The sequence below is a fragment of the Aythya ferina genome (assembly GCF_964211825.1).
Source record: "Aythya ferina genome assembly, chromosome: 3".
NCBI classification, from domain to species: Eukaryota; Metazoa; Chordata; class Aves; order Anseriformes; family Anatidae; genus Aythya; species Aythya ferina.
This window is the reverse complement of record NC_140298.1, coordinates 70396471-70415054: the sequence shown is the minus strand read 5'-3', so window position 1 is coordinate 70415054 and position 18584 is coordinate 70396471. Positions and strand designations below refer to the sequence as shown.

Below are 18584 nucleotides of genomic sequence, written 5' to 3'. Positions count from 1 at the left end.
CCTTTCCTCAGTTCTGTTCACCGTTGTTCATATATAGAGTAACAGATATTAATAATCTGCCCAGTTCATTCTCAGGACCTGCGTGAAGTAGCCATGGTGCTGTCTCAGGCCTACTTCAAGCTTGATGCACTTGGACCAAATCACTCATGACATAACTAATCTGAGCAGAAGCATGAACAAAATCAGTCTGTAACTGGTAATTATTCTAATTGTCTAACTCTAAGTACAGATTCAGCTGACTACAGTGTTCAGGTGGGTAGGGCAGACATGATTTTGTCAGTAATTAGAGCTGGTTCCTTCCATGCCCTCTATCACTGCTGCTGGAGTCGCAGAGTTTGAGGGGTATGTGGCCCTTGGTCTGTTTTTAGATTTGCCTTCTTGTCAGAGGTGGGAGGGAGTTATTTCCATGCAGCTGTGCAGGTAGAGCAAGGGGAAGCACTAACGTCTGAGTTGAGACCTGCACATTTAATGTGGTGCAGCGATGAGGGTGGAAAAACCACGTCACGCAGTGCTCCTACCAGGGGACAGAAGCAGCAGCCATGGGATCTGTGGCCCCATCTGCAAGTGCACTGAGCAGCTGGTTGTGTAAGGGAGGCAGCCCTTCCTCAGAACCCGCAGCTATTCCCCACCCTGTGCTCATTAATTATTCTGCTGCAGCTGTCTAATGACAGCCAGAGAAACGAGACAGAAACAAAACTGTTGAATGTTAGATTTTTAACTTAAAAATAATTTCAATGAAGTGTTACCTAACTTATATTTATTTATGAAATGCTATATTATATATAGCAAGAGCACATCAACATGACAAAGTGCCACTGCTTGGAACCAATAACACATTCGCTATGAAGAACTAAAAGCAACACACGAGAAGGAACAAAACTTCTGTACAAAAGGAAGAAAATTAGCGAAGCACTTCCTCCGTGGTGGTAACAACGAAAGCACCAGTACCCTCTGAGGCAACACAACAGTCACGAAAGCATTACTTTCGGACAGACTCATTGTGCCAGCCAAAGGCCTGATGCTCCTAGGAGCAGCATGTAGTAACACTGGTCCAAGCCAGAACAAAACACAGCAGCATGTACAAAAGTTTCTTTGTATTTTACTTTTCTGCCAACATCATTAAGGAACACTAACAAATAGGTTCAGCACTGGGCAACGGAGGAACCTCCAGGAGTCACCTGAGTATCTCTCACTTGCCACAAGTTCTTCACTAAACCTGCAGTGCTCAACTCCGAACGGGTGCTGCCCCTGTGCCCATGACAAGTATCCAAGCTTGGCGGGCTGAGGGCTCCTTCCAGCAGCCCACCACAGACACTCAAACATCACCCGGACTACCAGGGAGTCTGGCATCCTACACAGTAAGCCAGAGCACAGGCCAAAAGGTGGTGGCTAAAAAGGGCACTGTGCCTAAATGCTTTTGCAGTCATGTTTAATGATAGTTTCCTTAAGTTGTTTTTTTTTTTTTTTTTTTTTTTTGACAAATACGACAAATTATTCTAGAGTTCAGGAAGACTACATTTACTGCAGCTGTTTTAAAAGGTAAAAACTTGACTTGGCAAAGAAGTAAAATACTTGTAACAAAATATCAGGCAGGCAAGTTCTTCACATTCTTATAAATTATTTTGTCAGCCCTGTATTTTTCTAAAACACATCTACTTGTTTATATCTTCTCTCTACATGAGAAAATCATATTTATTTTTTCTTAATTTAGGACTTACTGTTTTAGCATACTATTAGCAAAGATTTGAAGGCACATGTTAAAAATTCTTTGGATTTGCTGTGTGCTAGAAGTCTTTAAGCTTTCAGTAAACATAAGTTTGTTCCAGTGAAACAAATATATTAATTTTCAGTAGTGAATATTCCTCTATACTACAGCCCATAGGCCTAAGTCGCTATACCCACATACACATTGCACTCCTGTCCTTTATAAAATAAGCTTTAATTAATGTTCTTAGCCCTTCTCTCAGTTAAAAAAGAAACTTTAAAAAATAATTTAAAATTACACTTCTTGACTATTCTGGATTAGCTACTCCCTGACATGATTGTAACTGTGGGGTCTCTCCCACCTCTAGTTCATCCACGCTGGCCTGAGGCACGCCACCATTCCCTATCTCCCTTTGCACTGTGACTATTACAAAAAGGCCGAGAGATACTCAAGCTTTCATGGGGTTAATAATGATAGCTAGCGAGGTGTGAAGTCATTCTGTTGCTTGCTCTTTTTAACTGCAAAGAAAAGACAGAGCTCTCGTTGTTGATCCTGCATCCTTCCAGGATGGCAGTGCCGATGCTAGCGTCCAGAATAGCGCCCGATCCGCACGTCGCCGCTGCTCGTCTGGAGTTACACGACGAGTGGTTCCCAGCACTGCGTCAGCCTTTCTTCGTTGACTGTGTTGACAACGACATGATCGCGATCGTACTGCGAGCCCCCTGCAAAGGAAAATGCAAAGAGCACAGTCTGTGAAATCAGAGGCAGCTCCTACTCTTGGTTTCAGGGCTGCTCTAAGTGCTGATGCAGACAGTTTCTCCCCCTCCCCAAGGCACTGTAAAGACAAACTCATTTTCATCACCGCCTGCTTTTGGCATTTCTTTTGAAACAGGGAGGCCCGCCTGCTCCTCTCCACCCCTCTTCAGTAAGTCAGCACTTCCCTTCCTGTTCAGGCTGAAGAAAACACGAATACTGTCAGGTCTAACTCTGTTACAATGGCCACTTCCCAGAAGTCAAAGTTTGGTTTCCCCAGAACAGCTGTCACTTTGCTCTCAAGGTGATGTTTACACTACAAAAGTAGTCCTGCTGTTAACAGCTTGAGCAAAACCATACAAAAAATAAATACAAAATAAGCCAAGGGATGAGGCCTGGTACTTATTTATGCATAACCACTGTAACCCTGTATTTTGACCAGCCGCATCACAAGTTGCTGTACACAGCCCATCACCCGATGTCCAGCTGTTCCCACTGGTAGCTGAGTGCACCTGACTGCAAAATGCTTACATTTCTTCGACGGGCTTAGTTTACTCACTTTATGCAATGCCAAACATGTTCCTGTAGAAGAGCTGAAGCAGCTGCCTACACAGAGCACCAGGATGCTCCCACAGACACCCTCCTTCCTTCTGCACCTCCTCTCCCATGCCTTCCTCCAGCCTCACCTTCCCAGAATGAGCAAAAGATGTGCCCGGCAGCTGAAAGGCTGCTCTGAGCATCACAAATACAGATTACAGCAGATCCCAGAGACGTATGCTAAGTACTGAGTCCTACTTGGTCAAGCACATTTAATAGCAGCTCTTCTGTACGACGGAAATGCCACCTCAGGCACCATAGCTGATCTCCCCTTTAGGAATCTGGGGGAGGATTCCAAAATCATCACCATCCCAGATCATCAAGGGTCTCTGAGAAGGTTAACAGCAACATGATTTGCCTCCTTCCCATCACCAACCAAGTATTAAACAACAGTGGAGATACACGGCAGAAACATTTGAAAGCTCTTCGGGAACAGGAAAAAACTTTAACCAGCAGCTATAAAAAAAAATAACGTTAGTCATGTAGCTCAGTTATCACTGCCAGGGCAAACAGTCCGTTGTAAGCAGTATCTGGTAGACTATAAACAGGTAATAAAGGGAAAAGATAAGATTTCTTTCAGCGGAGCGCCGGGTTCCTTTGATGGAGCCGTGCTCTGGGCAAGGCACTGCACGATGCCGGGTATCCACAAGGTGGCATTGGTAACGCACGGTCGAGCACATTCATTTGCTGAAGAATTCGTCAAAGCTCAGTTTGTGGTCAAGAACGGATCAGCAAAACTGGCAGAAACAGATGAAGTTCCTACTACACTTTCTCACATAAAAGCTAAATGGAATAGATTAGCAAAATTATGATCCTACATAATTCTGCTGAATGCATCTGAACTTTTGTCATCAGACCTACCCATGGTGAAGTCCTTCAATTAGTGCAGAATATGTAATGTGCTTTTAACATGATTAACTGAAGACAAGTTGGTGCAGCAGTACTCCTACTTTTTGGAGCAACTCAGAACTGACTTTAAAAAAAAAGACTCTCCTTTGTCTCCTCTTAGGGTCTTTCTGATAAATTTTAAGTTAATTGTCACTAGCTTTATATGGCAGTAAAGCGAATTTATGAGTATTAGTGCCAGTGTTGTATCACGGTCAGACATCACATAGCCCTTACCTCACAGTTCTGCCAGTCCCGTCCCTGTTAGTCCCAAAGTGCTGACTGTTGACTGGGAATTGTCTTTTTTGTTGTTGTTGTTGTGTTTGTTTCTTTTGCAATTGTTATAGCTAATGTGTCACAGCATCAATCCAAAATTACTTCTTAAATTACTAAAGAATTAACAGCTATATGATTAATATCCCCAAAATGCAGAGTTATGTAGGAACATCTAATCATAATTTTGCTAATCATTCCATTTGCTGCTTTATCAGACCTATGAAATTATGAAAGCCAACGCAGTTCAGAAGCAGTATCTACACGAAACAAATTGCTGTGACAACAGCTACAGTAAAACATGCACAGAATTAGGCTGCTACAACAGAATCTGATGTTGACAATAAAGGTATAGCCATTAACAAACAAACAAAAAAACTTTTTGCTTCTAATCACATCAGCGTACAAGCCTGCCTTTGCTTTCCTAATATCCCTTGGCTATTGCATCTCCAACTACTATGTAAGAAAATTTGCTCTGCACAAATTAAAGTTAATGAAAAGCTAGGTAAGAGAAACCTAGCTTCAGCATTTTTAAATAATTTAATTATATTCACATCGCCCAGTGCCAAGTAAAATTAGCTGAGGGTATCTACACTGAGTGGACACCAGGAATACAAGATAAGCAAGTACTGTGAGTTACTGAACTCTGTGTAGGAAAAATGAAATGAAGTCCTAGGGCCTGTATAATTCAGGAGGTCAGACTAGCTAATCGGGTCTTCTCTGATTCTAGATTAAAGTAGCTCTAACACCCTCCTTAATTTATAGGCACGTTTAGTGCCTATCCCACTGTAAACACCATGTAATTAAGACACAATGTAATGAGATAACACATTTGCTTACCTTTGATATCTAAAACCAGCTTCGGCTTCATCTTGCTGTAAATCCTGCCATCAGGACTAATATGCCAATACTGTTTGTCTTCATTCCGCTCAAATGACAGACCGAGTTTAGAGCCAGGAGTTATAAGATTTCCAACAATTGTCAAGCAGCAATCCTCTGCCATCTATATAACCAGAAAGGCAACAGCAATTACTCAAAAGCCCTTACTTCTAATATCCACTGGTTTTTAATCAGATAGGAGGGAGGGACGTAAGCAGGCGAGAACAGAATGTAAGACCGACTTTCCCCTAAAGGAATGCATTTTTCCCCTAAACTCCAGACTATTTATTTTTCCTTTTGTTCCTGTTTCTGCTGACACTCTCCACTACATAAGAATTTTAAAATAACCATGTTGTATCAGATCAAAAGGTGCAATTAGCACCTGCCTCTAGCAGTGGCCAATAACAGATGCTACGGAAGATTACATTCACTCTGTTCTTGTATGCTGCATATTCCTGCTATGCTCTCCCTGTCTGCAGCAATTTCTAGCCCAGGGACTTTTCCATGCAGAGCCGGTATCCTTAATATCTGGACATTTTCTGCCCCATGTATGAGTTTGTTACTCACTACTTACTGAGATCAATGTAACCCTTTTACATGTACACTCTTCTGTATCATAACCTTTCTGTAGCAAATAGTTCCACATCTTTGCTACTACTATAAAAAAAATCATATCTTTGATACACAGCTACAGGCTTTATTTGATGGTCTCCTTGCTGCACCGCCCCTTATTTTAGGGGATGGCTTGTCCACACTACCTGTAGTCATACCTACTTAGTCTCTTCCTCACATGGAGGAAATCCACCTCCTTTGATTTTTTGTTGTTGTTGTTGTCATTTTTCTTTAGTCTTTTCTAGTTCTGCAATAACATTTTGAGGTAGAGAAAGGACAAAACTGGGCACGGTATGAAGTGTCTGAATTTCACAGTACATCACAATGGTATTTTGTTCTCTATTCTGTGATTCTTTTCCTAGGCATCTGTACTACTGGATGTCAGAACTCTGCAAATTTCTTTATTGGTTAAAAAAAAAAAAAAAAAACATTGGCAAAAATCAAGGTTACTTGACAAGAATGTCAAGGCTGTATTAGCAGTAAATTGTAGTGAACTATTTTGTGGGAACCGATTTTCAATACATCACCACAAGCCTTCTTTTAACTTCTGTATTGACTTTAGCAGCAGTTTTAAACATCCAAGTGCCATCGTCAGTATGACCCTAAATTATTAAATACACAGTTTTGAGATTGTAGAACTTCCTCCTGTCACAACCCAGAATTGAAATACAACTATAATGTTGGTCAATTTAGTTCTCATCACTAACTAATTTTTTTTCTACTGGGATGTTGGAGGATTCAAAGCATGCACCTTACAAAGGTTCATGAGGTGCCTGCTTCATACATCTCTAAGACTCATCTCAACTGAGGAGACACAAGTTCTTCCCTGCTATTTGTATCTGATTGTGACAAATGAGAGGAATGATTTTGATATCCTGCTTGGTTATCTCACCTACCTAAAAACGTCAGGCACAGCTCAAGTTGATACAGTGACCCTGAGTCAGTAAGATGACCTAACTTACAGGCACAAAGGCAGAAGCTCTTCCAAGGAGCTACGTCTGCCTGTGTGCACGCACCTACCCATCCATGAGCTTATTTTTTTCTGAAATGCAGTGAAAACCACCTGTTTGTGCAAAATACAAAGATTTTTCTGCCATTCAATTGAGAGATGGCAGAGCTCCATGAAGAGTTCAGTGATTTAAGATCAACATTGTCATCCTACACTCCATACTCAGCTAACAGGACTGCCTAACAGCACACGCTGTGCATTTTCCGTGCACAGCAAAATTATGCTATGGACTACATTGACAGTGAAAAGAAACCAAAGAGCATTTATCCATAATCATGTACTATCACACTGTTGTGATATGAATATACTATTTCCAACAACATGTTTGAGAGAGACCGTCACGACAGAAGTTTTGTGTGTGATATTAAAGCTTTTAGCTTACTGAGCACCATTTCACTGTCTGCATAAATGCCTTTCACCACTGCCTGTGTCCTGTAAACATGTCCAAACAATGCCTTCGCTTATTAACAGCAAGATTCTCCCCTCCAGCATAGATGACGTGGTTATAAACCTCTCCTTTGAAGTTATACAATCCTATAGAAAAAGTTCACATGATTCTTTGCAGTCAAGCTGTTTAACAGTATTAAAGTAACTTAATTTTCTTTGGCCTGCATCCCTACCTAGGACTGTTCATGCTTAAACATTATGAACTGCAAATACCTCTGCTCACCTCAATGACAATTCACACATGATTAGTTTTATGGACTGTGAGAAAAGTAGGACCTCATTTGGAAACTTGCATGGAGGAATGGAAAAAGGGTGGAATTTGACAAATATGGAATTACGAGCAACGGAGGGGAAAAAGTAGGATTTGATCTTTAAGCTTGCTGAATGCAGAAGAGGATATAACCTACAGCAGACTAATCTACCCACCACAAAGAACTACACGTAGCTGCAGGTGTACAATTGATTATCAGGAAGGTTCTGCATTTTAAAAGGTCTCCCTAGCTTTGATATTTTTTGTGATATTTTCACCGTGGAGAAAGTAGAAGGAGCTTGTGAAAAGCACAATGATCTTCCAGTCTGTGTTTATAAAGCTACAGTTCTTTAGGGTAAATCACAACTAAAGTCTCAGAATTTCTATTACATCAAGCAAAGGTGTCATACAAGAAGTTTATGTCACCTGAAAAAGCCAGAGGTCAGTGAAAATCAAAATAAAAAAAAACATACCAAACCAACAAGAACAACCAAAAACTCCATAAAAAAAAGTTCTATAGCTAGAATTCTTAGAAAAATTAAGACAATATAATAACAACTGAATTCGGTGAGTCCTGCTACTGAAGAGCAAAAGAGATAATTCATATTAAAATTGAACCCTACCCGGCATCTTATGAATCCATCCTGATAAACCCAGATTTGATCTTCCGAGTCTGTATCTTCGGCAACCTGTATTCTGAGAAGATTCAGGTTGTCTAAATTTCCATCCGTTGACACAAATTTCCCCGTTTCCTTGTTACGGAGCCTGAAGTACACACGTTTCTGCAGAGAAAGTGAATAAATAAACAAAACCAGAACTCTAACCACAATCTCTTTAGTGCAGAACACATCCTGCTCTGGTTAACTTCAGAGCAGTTGCTACTCGGTTCTAAACCTGGTGAGTGTCTTTGACAACGCTTAACTTTTCTGTTTGAGAATTTTATTATTTATTACTTATTTACTTTTTTACTCTTATTACTAATTTATTTGAGGATTTTATTTATTATCCTTACTTAAGACAAGTCAAGATTTTATATTCTGCTCAGACACTTAGTTTTAAGCTTGCCTATACACAGTGGAAGGCTAAGAAAGTTTTGAATTCAGAACAGCACCAACTTTACTGTGTTAAATTCTAGTATAGATAGATGCTTCACAAAGGGTGCACTTGTGCAGTGCTGCTTATGTCACTGGCAGCAGCTATTACAGTGCACATTCATGCTGCGGCTTGTTTCATATTCACATTTCTGTTTAGACAAGCTCTCAGCCAGGGCAGTCAAAATACATTATTCCTAACTCTGCTTACGGCTATACAAAGACAACTCTCTGACAGTAAGCAAATGCCTTTCTTACCAGTGTAAATAATCTGTGAGTTATAAAAAGTTGTCTCCTCAAAAAAATACAGCCCAGCAAGAACTTCTAATGTTAAAGCTTAGAGGACTGCCACAGCATTTGGACCAAATCACATGGTCTCTATTTAGAGAGCAACACAAAAATAACAACACGAGAAGTTTTGCATGAGATTTGAAAATTATTCTGCTACATAGTAAGCACAGAAGGACTTTTCATCCCCTAAATCAACATCTTATCACTGCTACTTGAAGTAATCCAATATTATTGACCAGTTTTCTTGTTGCTCCGAAAATAACGTAGATAGTACAGACAGTATACCAGTGACCAGTTTGGGAGTTAATTATAAAGCAACTTGAAATAATTTTTATGAAGTAGTTATATCCATTATTTGTTTGATTTATTTGTTAGTTCAAATTATTTAGCCAAACCTTACATGCTGTCTTCAATATTTTGGTTTAGACCACGTTTAATGAACAGTTTAAGCAGTAGAAATGCAAAACCATGTAGCATATTCAAATAACTTTTACTAAAATGAAACTGTAGAGTGATTTCTGTATACAACTGGCATTGATGAAGCTTGTGACATGCATCAAGATTTTCATGCTGCTTTCATCTGCATAATATCCCACCACTCCATTACCCAATATAAATTGGTACTTCACAACTTCCCTTCAGAGCCCACTCACCTGCAGTAAAGGTCTCAGAGAACCTATCTGATGACAGCCACTCAGTTTATACCAATCCGGAATTTCACTTGGTGATAAAAACATCTGACGCCCCCTGTAATTACTATGCTCATAGATTATCCATCTATGAGGGGGGGAAAAAAAAAAAAAAAGAACAAAAAACACAATGCTTTTGCTGCCAAATCCTGCTTTAGAATCAATAAATAGATATAACAGAAATCTGACTCACAAGATAGTAGTTTTTAAGTACTTAAGCCAATGACCCATAAATAATAAAATCGTGTTCTGATTTAGATCAACAGCATTAAGATGGGTATACAGGATTTCACATTTTAAAGTCTTGTTATTTAAAAATTACAAGTTGAATGTAAACAAAACATTTTCTTGTCTTAAAGGAAGAACAGTGATTCGAAGTTTCATGTTTTCAGGAACACGCTCACCTTAATTTTGGAGCTTTTTTATGGCCTGCTACACATCTATCCCCATATGTGAAAGTAAGAGAATTATAAATGGATCTCTCTTCACTAAGAAGACCCTCTTAAAATGGGGAGGCACATTAGGAACAAGTGCACTCGAAAGCCAGATAAACTCCAGAGGTCCTTTCCAACCTAAGCTGTCCTGTGATTCGGACCAGCAGCTGACACTACTACAATGAAATCAGAATTTTTATATCACAGTCTGTACCTTCACAATGATCACAGTGATCAACCAGAAAAGACTTCTACATTCGCTGGACAGGAAACCTACACAATCCACCACTCCATTACCTGGAACCATAATAACCATGTTCTTGGCAAAGAAACAACCTGATACTTGGCTTCATGTTATTTCCCCTTATAGAAAGTGAGAATCAGCTACATCGTGGTTATGGTGAGAGATGCAAAAATCTCAGGATACTCAAAGATATAGCACGTGTATCTTCTGCACAGCTTTTCTCAAGACCTTTAGGTTTCAAACTTCGTTCAATGAGCTAAGGAAATCCTTGACCCATTTATCCAGATGGGCAAAATGGTTTGTGCTAAAGACCTGGTTTGAACTATCCACTTGAGGGCGGTATTAAGCTGTTCAACAGCATCTCTCATACATGTGCTTCAGAAATTTACCTCTTCAAAAGAACACATTGAAATGCAAAGCAACACGGACATATCATTTAAAAAAGAAGCATGATTCTTCAAGTTAGAAAAAACTTACAGCAAGTATCCTGGAGGTAAAGGCTTGCATCAGAAAAACACAAGAAAAGAAATTTAACAAAACTGCTGAGTTACTAGAAGAAGCTAGCAGAATAGTTTTCAAAATACTTCCAGACAGTTTTTAACCATCACAGATTAGTTTTCTTAACGTGATCTTCTGGAGTAAATTCAGAGAACAAATCTGCTTAAAAAGAGCTTATGAATTTAACTGATAAATGTATATCCAAAAGTTTGACCCAGTTCCTGAAGTGAAAGGATTTACTAATGAGGAGTTACTAATGCCAAAAAGGGCAGGTCATGATCTGATTGTATCTGTGTCCATAACATCTAGGAAAAAGAATGAATACAAAGCTTATTAAAACATCTTGAACCTACATTTTGAATGTAGGATACAGATCATGAACTGCATGATTTGGTATGATCAAGACGTAAACCAAGAGCACAGGAGATCGTTTTAAGGTTGCTGCCTATACAAACTACCTTTTATAATATAGCAGGAGAGATAGGACCAGTTTCATTGTAAGCTTTATTCAAATTCATTGCAGCTTCTTAGAAAAGCACAGGGCATTTTCTTGTGAGTAATTACGTTGTAGAAACAGGAAGAGAATAAGTTTCTGTAAGTACGATGTGCACTGAGCACATTATCTTATTTTATTTGCCTTGGTCTCTAACACGTGTATTTTTTTCTATTGAGTAAGCACATAATTCTAAAGAATCAAGATGTGGTTTTAAACTTACATGCCACCAAGGACTTGAACTGAAGCTATTAGAGGATTATATCCCAGGAACCGCAGATTTAAGATTTCTGTACTGAATTCGATTTTCTTTCCTTGGAAATGCACCTTTTCAAAAAGAGCTATGCACGGCTCAGACAGCTCCTGTAAAAAGAAGATAAGCATTTCTATAGGATGTTAAAAGTCCAAACGGTGACTGTGAACTTCATTTCTCCACGCGACCCTTTTATATAAGAGTTTTCTGCTCGATTGTGTCAGCTCAAAGACCCTGAAAAATATTTTTGCTCTTCAGTAGATTACTTAAAGGAAACAAACAAAAATGCCACAAAAAGACCTTATGCGAAACACACAAGTAGTCTTCTTCCATTCAACATAAGACTTCCTTATCACGACACATACAAATGTCTCTGTGATCAATTCTTGCATATCTTAATTGTATTTTAAACCATATTTAAATTAACGCAATATCCCTCTCCCATTGCACTAACCTCCATTCATTGTAAGAATTTTCATCTTCAGATCTGAACACACAGTAAACTAATACTGATTTCTACAGTTTCAAATGATGACGGCCTTGTCAACACTGCCTATTGCAGTTTTCATTTTTAACTGATACTGGTTTAGCCTACCATAAAAATCTCTCACTAGACAAAAGCTTCAAGATTGATACTTCTGAGGTGAAATTTATGACTCAGGCAAAAACATCTGAATCTTCCCAATGGCTCAAGGGTGATGATTCTCCTCCCTTTCTGTCAAAATGCTTCTGGTTTCAAAAGTATCCTACCCACATGAAACTCCCTGTATCACTGAACAAATCCATTTTAACTGGATAACTTCTGGGTAACGAACCTGGGATTCTCTTCTGTGTGGCAAGTATCTGTAGTGGATTGCAAACAGCTTCTCACAATTAAGGCCCTTACTTGGAAGTTGGGAGGTAAGGGTTTGAAATCCCTCAGGGTAAAATTAATTAAGCTGGAGTGTCCTGGTGTCACAATTTACAGTCATAGATAGGGAGTGGCAGAGTCATTTCTTTCTCACAAGTCTTCCAGTCACAACTGAGTAAATCCAATGGCATAGCCAGAAGAGCTCTTTATTGCTGGCATGTTTTCGGCATGCTTGAAACACATCAACAGATCAGGAACACCCAACGTGAAGCAAGGTCTCAGACTCACAGCTGGCCTCAGGCATGGAAACAGGCCATGTCAAAGCAGAGGTGGCTCCATATGCACACAGCAGCAGGTTATGTCTTTACCAGGAAAAATCTAATGTCGATTTCTAGACATTACTTAAATTCCTCTTTAACCTTCCTTCAGACGGTTAAGGGCTCAGATAATGGTGATGCTAATGTAGCATTATCATCTCAGCAGCAGCCCAGGTTATCACATAGCAGCAGAGCTATGCTCCTGTTTGCGTGCATGTTATTAGTTTGTGGAAAATGCCAAAGAGGCCTTTTAGCTTACTCCAAAATCAGAGTAGACTAATCCCACCATCAAAGGTTAATGCAAGTTAGACTATTAAGCATCATCACAGGCAAAAAGCCCAACATGAACTATGATTATGTCCCAGTGTCTCTGAACCCTCAGCACCTGCCTTCCGTGATAGAAAACTGGTCAGACAGCAACCCTTGAGCCATATTCAATAGTTCAGAAATAACCTACTTAAAAAGAAAGCACAGAGACAGAAAAGGAAATCCTCCAGTTTTCAACCACACCTTCCACTCTGGGCATTTTTTAAGATTCAGCAGTAACACTTTTATAGAAGCATTCCCCACAGCAAGGAGTGCAAGGTCAGCTTAGAGTTCTCTAACTTGCAGTTCTTCCCATGTTCTGTATTATATGGAGCTGGTTCCCATGTATATCTACATTTAGCTATTTCACAGAGTTGCTCATTAAAAATGAGTATTTACAACATGACTCCAAGCCACACCCACAGTTGTTTTTGTAATATGTTCAGGGAACAGAACACATAGCAAATTCAAGAAGGAAGAACACTCTTCCATCTGCAACACAATTAGTTGGAGCATGCAAAGCAAGCATAATGAAGTAAGGATACTGAGCTTCTGAACAAAAAAAAAACGTGCATCTTGTATAGAAATGTCACAGAAAAGTAATGGGGAAAGTTGTGGGACCAGCAAATGGTGGGGAGGAATTAAAACTGAGACTGCCAAAAACAGCCACAAAGTAAATATGACAGGTGACACTGGTATCTAGAATAATTAGTTCAAACTTCTGTTAAATCATGAAAAATGAACAGTATAATATGACCATTTCCATCTAAATTCTTACTCTCTGTATTCTGGTTTGCTACTAAACCACTGAGCAAAGCAACCCATTTTCCTCTTCTCCTCAGGTTAAGAAGCCTCTGAAAAAGAAAGCACCAGCAAATGACTTGCAGATAGACACATTTCTGCACTGCTATTGAAATGTGACAAGTTGTAGGGCTAGAACAAGTTTCAGAAGCTTTAAGAACTTCAAGAAGCACAGAACTGACACATTTGGCTGTTTTACCACAACAGTCTCTGTCGCAAATAAATTTTCCTACAGAAAGCTGATCCTTCCAGTATGAAACAAGCATTTGAAACCCAAGAACTTGATAATGACATGTACAGAAGAGTCTGTTTTAATACATGGTGATCACCCACCACGTTTGGCTAGAACCACTTCTATTATTTTTAATATGATCTGTCTACTGGACAGACAAAGAGTTCAGAAGGCAGACATACTTGATGCAAATGTTTGTTTACACTGTACATCAAAATGCTCCAGAGACTTGAAAGAGGATGACACATTTCAGTTCTCCTTCGTTAACTGCTACATCACTGACAGGTTACCAAAATTACAGTGGAGTGCAATACAGTTGCCAAATTCAAAGGAGAGAGTCAATAATGCAGTCTTCCATTTTTAAAATGAGTACCACCTCTTCGCATAGTTGTAGTAAGCTCCTGGATTCTTGACTACATTTTGCTAGTAATTACTTGCAGATTCCATAAGTGATCTATCATAATGATTGGTTAAAGGCTTGAACAAACTCGTTTCTGACCACTGATGAGTTACAAAATATGTAAATGTTGTTTAGATTTGTATCCACTCCACATAACAACAGTGTGTCTGATTTTGCCAAACGGCATTTGGGCGTTGCTTTGCTTTATCTAGGAGGGTACATTGTTTCATGATGAACACAAATTGCATTTCCCTGATGCTAGCAATGGTGTTTTATAATTGCTTGCATTTCATGCAAAATTCTTGAGTTGAAGCCTGCTCTTTTTAACATGCACTTAAAAGCAAGGACCATAGTACAGATATTACTTCAGTCTGTCCTACTGATATTTCTCAAACTATGCTAAGTGATCTCTCCTAATCTCCTAATGGGAAATAAAACGTCTGAGACATCCTTAATTCATTTTACAGAAGTCCCTTCATAAGCTGTTGTTAGGAAGAGCAATGCCAGGCAGCTGCTTCCATGAGGTACTCTTCTTTGCAAAAACAGTACAGGGGTCCAAAACCTGACTGCAGATAGGACATTTCACTGCTACAGCATAGGGGAAAAAAAAAAAACAAAAAAAACCTGCTCTGTTGTCCACCCATCCCTATCATTTTTATTGTCACCAAAAAAAATGGGGAGATCAGAGACATGGTACTTATCTGCTTTACTTACAGTATTTATAATCTGTAATGATTTTAGAACTGTTTGGGGTGAACAACCCATCGCCATCAGATCAGGATAGATTCCTTCTTCTAACACATACTGGTTACCAGAGAATTCCTCCTGGTCAAACACTATGCAGCTGCAGGAAGGAGAAGAAATTGTCTTTTAATAAAACTGTAAAAAATAAACTGATGCTTATATTTCTTGGTCTTTGATAAGAAATACTGACAGAAACATCATTTACAATGTTCTGTCCTGAGAAGCTGAAGGTTGATACTGCAAAGCATTGTTCTTTGTAATTCCCCATAGATGAAACCATTTCAGATGTTAGAAAGCTGTTTGCTTTTTAAAATCTTTTCCCATTTTAGTGATTTCACAATATTCATTTGATGTAACTTACCTGCCACCTAAAACTTTTGAAGACTTCACTGCAAGTGAATCAATACATCTTGTGTTTTTTCCAAATATTTTGCAGTTACCCTTGAATTCAGGCTCTGAAAATAACTGGACCTTTAAACAACCACAAACATTTAAAAACATTTTATTCTTTAACCTTCATTAGCATGTCTCTACCATTATTTCAATGACTAGGTTACAATATACTTAAAACCCAGATTCCCTCAGTGACATATATTTTTTGTTACACCTCCTGTGTTGTTACCTTGGTATCTTGAACAAGGTTTGCAATACCAAAAGCTACCACTGGATGTTAAATCGTTTAGTAAGATATAAAATAATTCCAAGAACAATAACAAAAGGTAGCTGCTTTGACTATCTACTGGAGATTATTTTTAAATCCCCACAGAATGGTCACAATAGGCACATCATTAGTAAAGGGTGATAAACTGTTCTGTTTTAGTTTCCTAAGCCATTTAATCTTCCAAATGCATTCTCTTTTCACTAAATGAAAGATGTCTGTTTCTCAGAACATAAATGGTGCATAATCTTGGCAAAGTACTCTGGAGCATGCCAACAGGTGTGGTATATATTCCCAGGACTGATGTGCCTGTTATAACTACAGTTACAGTCATGTCAGTTCTTTCTTTCTGCACTCTGAGAAAGAGAGGGTATGAAAGGATAAGTCACCTGGAGTCTTTTGTCCTTGTTGAAAAGAAGAAAAAAAATTCTGAGCAGCAAACCTGCTAATTTGGTTAGAGGATAATTAGCCCTGATCACACAGAAGTCATTCACATTATCACATGCCTACCAGCTTTATTCGCTCTTAACAGAAATACAAGTGCAGGCATGCACAGCACTTTCCAAAGAGGAACATGCTGACGAAGGATACAGTCTGTTGACTACAAGCCATTACTTCTTAGTTTCCTTAGGATAATGTCTTAATAGGAAACATAATATATAGATGTAAATATATATATATATATTTTTTTTTTTTTTTAAATGTATACAGCAGAAAATAAGCAGCCTTAAGATTTTCATCCCCCCTAGTTTATACATCCTTATACAGGACATTCCAGTGAGGCATGCTACTAATTAAGAATGCAAATTGAGACAGCCAAGACTTTTCTCCTTGGTTTTTAGTTCCATGACATTATTCACAATTTGACTAAAAATAAAAGTAACTTTGTAAAGGGAAAAAGACAAAAAGGAGCAGAATTATGAAAGAATGAAAAGCTCCCCATTACTCTCACTGTCAAAAAAAAAAAAAAGTATTATTCTTGCACACAGGAGAAAGTCCAACATACAAATACATTAACTCACTGAAAATACAAGTTCTCTGTCACTTCCTACACTTCATTATGGACAAATACAACCTCAACTTTTAAGCACACTAGGAAAGCAGTACTTGTGACTGAATGAGATTCACTTCAAGTATAACCACCATTAGCAGAACTGTTAACCAAAGAACTAATTTCTAAACAAATTAAGTGTCAACTGTAAGTTTACAACACTTGTCAACTGTAAGTGTACAACAACGTCTAACTTGCAGAGCCTTTATCTTTGTAACAGGCTCCGGATACCTTCACTGGACACTGAAGCTCTGCATAGGTGGCTGCAGACCCCAGCTCCTCAGAACAACTGCTGATACCCCCAAACCGCTCACATGCGGACCCAAAATATTGCCTGGGCCCCCCAAAAATTTGGGGGGGACAGCTGGGTATTAAATCCCAGCTTTCCTGGAGTTCAACATGCCTTAGTTACGAGGCTCAGAAAGCAGTGTTCCTTCTTCACTTCACGAAGTTCTCAGTCTTTGTCTGACTAGTCAACTATCCATGCAAAAATATGCGTGACACAGTATAGAAAAAGCCTGAGGCCATTTGTGTGTTACACAGCTACTAATACATAGTACAATTCATGCACTTACAGAAGTATCTTACCTTGACTTTGCCCCTTTCACTTCCAACAATATCCTACAAAGGTTTGGAGAACAAAAGAGAAAAATATAATAAGAAAAACAATTAAGAAGCACTAAATTAACAAATACACAAAAGCTTATTGCTAATTATTGTTGAAAGAATATACATAAACTGGATTTGATAGAAAAGACTACCTAGAAATACTTCAGAGAAACTTGCAAAACAAGAATAAAATGAACTCCTTACCATAACAATGGGTTGAACTGAAGATATTTTGCAATTCTTCCCCCCCCATGCCTCAATGCTGGGATAGAGCCCTTTATCCAGTATGTACTGCTCCCCTGTAAAGTCAGGATTCTCATATGCCACCCACCTAAGAGCAAGAGAAGAAAGCAATGAGTAAAAATTATACTACTTTTTCACAAAAAAAGTATATATTATCTTAATGTAAGAACAAATAAAAAAATTCTCCCCAAAATGACAAACGAATGCTATTAAAACCCTAAATAAACAAAAACATTCATCTGATACTCCAGAACTCCAGCAAATTTCACTTCCATTAGCCCCACCATGTCAACATGAACCAACTAAAGCAGACCACCAGATCAAATGCATCATCAGCGAGACACCTTTAGAACATACTCCAGGAAGAATATTCTGAGATACAGTTCTATTATTTTATCTAGATTAAGTTCTTCTCTAGAAAAGCAGATACATATCAGAATGTAACTGTTTTGGATAAACTAAAAGTCATCTGTACAATACAGACACATACAGGCAACATTAAAAAAATAGTATTCATAAACTTCAGGTTTTTTTAAGCAAACACACAGAGAACTTAACAGAAAGTTAAGCTGCAGCAATAGGTATATATGCTAATGAGGGTACACTGTTCCCTGCTTGGGATCACAGACATCAGCTGGAAGAACATCCTTGGCAGTTAAACATTAAAGCAATCAAAAATTTAACCAGATTAATGTATATAAATTCAAAGCAATTATTACGACTACGTAGACCTCATGCCTACCACAAGCCACAAACTCAGATTTCTGCAAACCCATAACTTCTGTCTCAGCCAGCATATGCTTTCCTGAAAGATGAGATAAACACTCTAGCTACTGGAAAAATCAACCAAATCACGTAAGTCTCTCCAACATTCAGTTGCCCCTTGCAATGTTTTATTACTACTCTGAAGGACCCACTATCAGCTAGCCTTGCTATGCATAGTCTGCTACATTCAAGAAACCTTCTATTA

At 38.7% G+C, this 18584-nt stretch overlaps 1 protein-coding gene across 3 annotated transcripts in view; it reads right to left on the bottom strand.

Annotated features, from left to right (window-relative positions):
• Positions 1-735: 735 nt before the first annotated feature.
• Positions 736-18584, bottom strand: part of CRYBG1 (crystallin beta-gamma domain containing 1) — a 95689-nt gene continuing 77840 nt past the window's right edge. For all 3 annotated transcript variants that reach the window (XM_084514547.1, XM_084514548.1, XM_084514549.1), the window contains 9 exons: positions 17576-17702; positions 17351-17383; positions 15415-15524; positions 15024-15153; positions 11374-11513; positions 9446-9569; positions 8034-8192; positions 5054-5216; positions 736-2427 (listed from right to left, as the gene is read on the bottom strand). In XM_084514547.1, the coding sequence (XP_084370673.1) occupies positions 2339-2427; positions 5054-5216; positions 8034-8192; positions 9446-9569; positions 11374-11513; positions 15024-15153; positions 15415-15524; positions 17351-17383; positions 17576-17702 (1075 nt within the window). In that variant the 3' untranslated portion in view covers positions 736-2338. The remainder of the gene's footprint in view (positions 2428-5053; positions 5217-8033; positions 8193-9445; positions 9570-11373; positions 11514-15023; positions 15154-15414; positions 15525-17350; positions 17384-17575; positions 17703-18584) is intronic.